This window comes from Danio aesculapii, chromosome 3 (assembly GCF_903798145.1).
Source record: "Danio aesculapii chromosome 3, fDanAes4.1, whole genome shotgun sequence".
NCBI classification, from domain to species: Eukaryota; Metazoa; Chordata; class Actinopteri; order Cypriniformes; family Danionidae; genus Danio; species Danio aesculapii.
The window spans coordinates 16,119,802-16,125,465 of NC_079437.1; the positions used below are offsets into that span (position 1 = coordinate 16,119,802).

The 5,664-nt window shown below is 36.1% G+C and overlaps 1 protein-coding gene across 1 annotated transcript; it reads left to right on the forward strand.

Moving 5' to 3' along the window:
- The first annotated feature begins 567 nt into the window (after positions 1-567).
- On the forward strand, positions 568-4,054 carry hcrt (hypocretin (orexin) neuropeptide precursor). The gene is made up of 2 exons (XM_056450428.1): positions 568-585; positions 3,586-4,054. Exons 1-2 carry the CDS (start codon positions 568-570, stop codon positions 3,955-3,957), a joined length of 390 nt encoding a protein of 129 aa, XP_056306403.1. The 3' UTR covers positions 3,958-4,054.
- Positions 4,055-5,664: the final 1,610 nt, after the last annotated feature.

Genomic DNA, 5,664 nt, shown 5'->3' on the forward strand with positions numbered 1-5,664 from the left:
TTCTCTGTTGCGTAATGCAGGTGTATCTGTGAATGTGTTCGGAGCGTGCGTCTTCATTAAATCTGACTGCTCTCTGACCTTCTGCTTTACACAAAGGCCTTCTGTCCTCCAGGTTTTTAGCTTTATTTGTTAGCGATGCTGTGGCGCTCCTGCTCTTTTGTTCCTTTCAGCCTTTTGTCACTGCATTTGCAGCTAATTAAATCAAGGCCTCGTCACATACTCATTCTGTTGGCATTCGCTAACGAAGCTCGTCCGCCCGTCCATAATAGTTTTTTAAGAACTTGCCTGGATACAGGTAATCCTGGTTACACGCTAATGACAAAGATGCTAACAACCCTGAAAAATCCTTTGTTGTTTCATAACCCGGACAGCAAGACATTGAAGAAATAAAAGCTGTGATATCTGTTGTTGTTTTTTCTGTCAGACTAATTTGAGGCCGTAATTAAGCTCTGAGGCTGGAGGAGTGGGTGGCACATCTGTATAAAAACGAGGAGCATCAAATATGAACATCAAGACTTTTAGATACATGACATTTGTCTACAAGACTGGGGACAGAACTCCAAACTCATGGACTGCACAGCTAAGGTAAGACTTTGAGTGATTTTAAACTAAAGGTTAACTTCTTATAGGTTACATCTGGGATTGTGCGATTGTTTAATTTGCAATGACATTCATGCTGGTCATACATTTTAATTGGCACCAAAAAAATGATAGCAGCTGCTACAGTATAAGCTTTAACTTATAAAGAGGGAGGCGCTGTGACCATTTCAGGCAGTATGTGAACTCTTCGAAAGAAAGTAGATTTGATAGCATTTACTTAAAGGTTAACTGTGAAATTTACTGAGACGTTTGTTTTTTTGGTACAGATATTAATTGAACATCTGAAAAGGCTGTCAGCAATTAGCGTCAGTAATGACAGCTGTCTGCTCTTAATAGCCCAATTACGACTCACAATTTTTGGAATAAACAAGTTGAGTATTTAGTTAAAATTGTTTTACTTTTTACCTACAACTATTAAACAAATTCAGCTTTTTTTTAAATATTTCGTTTCCTTCAGCTTAGTGCCTTTATTCATCAGTGGTCGTCACAATGGAATGAACCGTCAACTTATCCAGCATATGTTTTTACACAGTGGATGCCCTTCCAGCTGCAACCCAGTACTGGGAAACATCCATACACACTTATTCACACACACTATGGCCAATTTAGCATATCCAATTCACCTATAGGGCATGTCATTGGTCTGTGGGGATAATCGGAGCACTCGGAGGAAACCCACGCCAACACGGACAGAACATGCAAACTCCACACAGAAATGCCATCTGACCCAGCCAGGACTCGAACCAGTGACCTTCTTGCTGTGAGGCGATAGTGCTAACCACTGAGCCACCGTGTTGCCCTTTTTTTAATATATAATACATTTTTTTTATATATCTGGTCTATACCTTTACCAAAGAGCTACAGTATATGATTAATATAGGCTTCTTGGCTTTGGTCGGGACTCCCTAATTCCCTTAGTGGCTGCTTACATCCTTTACTGGTTAAGTCCACTCCTGATTACAGATTCAGAAAATCACATTTCATTATATTAATGTCAGAAATCTATTGTAAAATATATTTAGCCTTTTTGCCCATGTCTTTTGATAGCCCTGGATTTTGTTGTACGCAGTACGCTTCTAAACAGAGATATTGGTCATTAATGAGACAAGGTCATTAAAGTAAAAAGCTATATGTGATCCTGGACCACAAAGCCATTCATAAGTGTCAGTTATTGGAAACTGAGATTTATACATAATCTGAATATATATATATATATATATATATATATATATATATATATATATATATATATATATATATATATATATATATATATACTTATTTATTTATTTATTTATAAACTATAGGTGGGCATAGATAATTTTTTTAATCTAGATTAATCTCACTGTAATCTTGGAATTAATCTAGATTAAAATGGCTCATTTGAATTCTGCCGAAGGCATTCAGAATGTGTGTGCTGCCCAAATAATGACTAAAGGTAAGTTTTGAGAATGGGTTTCTCAAGCCAGGTAGCGCATTAGACCAGGGGCTCATCTCCTGTTTCTAAAATGCATCACAAACTGCTTGAGAAACTGTTCTACTGTGATAATTGGTGATAAATTAATTATGATCAATAAGATGTACTTGTGTTTACTGTTTATTCAGTTAACATAGAATTTTGAACTGTAGGCCTACATAATTTTTGATCACCTTAATCCAACTAAAGTCAAAACTGAACTAAACAGAAATGGAAGTAAGACATGGAGTATGCATACTGTATATTAGTGGAATTATTGAAGTAAACACCGCAATCACACTATTACCATCTTGTAGGACTTTTCGCCATATTTTCCAACAAGATCCACACACACGGCTGTCAGTAAAGGACCGCACACACACACACACACACACACATCGCAAAATGCGAAAGTTTTTTTCTTTCCATTCGGCGTGTGTTATTAAACTCCATAACACTCACCAGTCCTTACTCCTTATTTGCATTTAATAACCCAGTTTGTCACGGGGGCATAAATGAAATGTTAATGAGTGAAGGTGAAACTGCGGAACTGCAGTTAAAGTCACTCAAAATTACAGGAAACTCTTACATGAAAGCACTTCATGTAAACACCTTAATTATATTATTGTCTATTAAGGCTAATAACTAGATTACTGATGTCCATGTAAACGTAGTCAGTAGTGTCTTCGAAGTAAGTGAAAGATCCAGAAGGGCATCCTGCTGATTTGATTCAGAAGGGCACTTTTTTGTCAGACGGCTCACCGGTTTGACTTTCATTCACCGTCATTCATTTTAAAAAGCACCCGGTCCATTTTATTTGTATATGTTCTATTCGGACGCATAAACTCTACAGCTGCCTGATAGTTAGATGTGGAGCTAACATTAATCAAATTCACTCTAGTGCAGTGGTTCTCAAACTGGAGGTCATGACCCCTGCGGGGGTCGCAGAATAATTTCAAGGGGTCGCGAGAGTGATTTAAAAATTTTGTAATTTTCAGTGATTATAATATATATTTTTCAGTATTACGAATGAAAGCTAATATTTTCAGATTTTTTTAAAAGATATTACTGATGAATTCATAACGTATTTAGGACACATTCAGGCAGAATTCATCTTTGTACTTGAAACGCAACACTCAGGAACAGTTTAAAACTGTTCTCACGTCGACTTGCCGCAGTTTCTTTTTTTAAATATTTAACTTGTATATAAATAAAAAATTAATTACTTGTTAAAATAAGTTAAAGATTCCACTTTAAATATATTTTTAACATGCATCTTATTTCACTGAATAAAAACTAATCTACAGACAAAAAATTCTTAGAGAAAGAGAATGTATTGAGTTTCAATGCAATGCTAGCTTCCAGGTATTCCATACCTGGAATTGCTTAGGGCCCCCAAGTCCACCTCTGTCGACATTGCATCTCTGAGATATGCAGTCTCAGTTTGCAAATCCAAGTCTGCATCCAGATGCTATTGCCTCTGACTGTCTGTAATAAACCTGAACTGAATGATGGCTCTTTCCCAGCAGAAGCTCCAGGTGCTCGTCTTCATGGCGCTGCTCGCTCACCTGGCGCGGGACGTGGAGGGCGTGGCCTCCTGCTGCGCGCGCGCTCCCGGCTCCTGCAAATTCTACGAGATGCTGTGCCGCGCGGGACGCAGAAACGACTCTTCCGTCGCCAGACATTTAGTCCATCTCAACAACGACGCCGCTGTCAGAATTCTCACTCTTGGCAAACGTAAAGTGGGCGAAACCCGCGTCCACGACCGCCTGCAGCAACTGCTGCACAACTCACGGAATCAAGCCGCGGGAATCCTCACCATGGGGAAGAGGTTGGAGGAGCCCGTCAAATACCACATTCCTACGGTACCTCAGGATGTGGACAGTTATGATAAACGATGACACTTGTCAATAATAATTTAAAAACACGTCGATTTGACTATATGAGTAGGTTTTTTAAATTGGCGACTTTGATTTGCGTAAAAGTGCTAACATTACTTGAAGGGACATTATTACATAAACATAAAATGATGCCTACCATTTTAATCAGCTATTTTAAAAAAGAAAATAGGTTTACATACGTTAAAGGGATAGTTCACCCTCCAAAAAAAATTACGTCTTAAATACTTATCCTCAAGTGTTTTTAAACATTTCACGAGTTTCTTTAATCGGTTGAACACAAAGTAAGATGTTTTTAAGAATATTTTGCAGAAAAAAAAAATAACCACTGACTTCCACCGTGGGGAAAAAACAAATACTATGGAAGTCAGTGGTTACAGGATTCCAACATTCTTCAAAATCTCTTCTTTGTTGTTTAACAGAAGTCAAATAGGTTTGGAGAAAGTTAAGAGTAAATGGCGACAGAACTGTCCCTTAAATATAAGCCTTTGTCCGTTTTACCTCAGTAAGACTCGTAAGGGAATCACAAGACTTTCCTTTCCACAGAGAACTGCTATATTACACTGAGATTTGTGAAATGTTGCCTTTTCTCAATTCATAAAAAACTAAATGTAGGCTAATAGCATTTTGTTACACTCATCAATAACGTGTAATATGTTTTGTGGTCAGCAGATGGCAGACGATGTAAATATTGTAAAATAACACTGACTTCACAATAAAGTTCAGAACATTTGTGGTTTGTTTTGGGGTCGGAAAATATATGAACATTTAGACCTATAGATTAAGGGAAGCAAAGAATGTACTGTAGTTTAAGACCGTGACAGAGGGTATGGCAGTTTATTTATTTAAAGAGAAAATGCATGAAAATGAACATTTACCTGTCCTTGTGTGGTTTGAAACCTTTACAACCTTTATGCTTTATTACAGATAAAAACAAACAATAATTGTGTGTTTTTCATTTAATCAGATATCTTTTTTATCTTACTCAATTTTGCACATAAATTATGGCAATTTTCAAAATCTATGCATCTTTGGATTTTCATTAAGCATTTTATTAATCTAAAATGTGCATAAAATATGTGAATGGAAAAACTTGTTCAACTTATTTTTGAACAATAAACTTATGCTTCAACTTATGTTGAAGAATGTTGAAAACTGATGAATATAAAAAAATCACATTAAAATACATTATTTTAGTGTTCAACGTAAGATAAAAATTCAAAGAAGTAGTTTGGAACAATTGGACAGTGATTAAATGACAGAATTTTTATCTTTATAATGAATTATCTCTTTAATAATTCTCAGAGACCAGTTATTTTGATTCCAGATATAAGCTGATGAACCTTCATATGCCTTCAAAACGTAATGCCTTTAGAGAAAACATGACTCAGTAAAGGAATATTTCACTTATTTTCCTTCTGCTTAGTCTCTTTTTCAGAGGTCTCCACAGCGGAAAGAACTGCCAACTATTCCAGCGTATGTTTTACACAGCAATTTGTTTCCAGCTGCAACCCAGCACTGGGAAACTCCCAGACTGGAAAAAATAACTCTTAAGATTTACTTTAAAAAAATCCTCGTAAAAATTGGCACAAAATAAATTCAAGTAAATTTTACTATATTATATTAGGTACAATTAAAGTCAAGTTAAATTTACAAGTAAAATTTACTTAATGTTTAACCTAACGCTCCTAAATTTATTAAGTAAAAGTT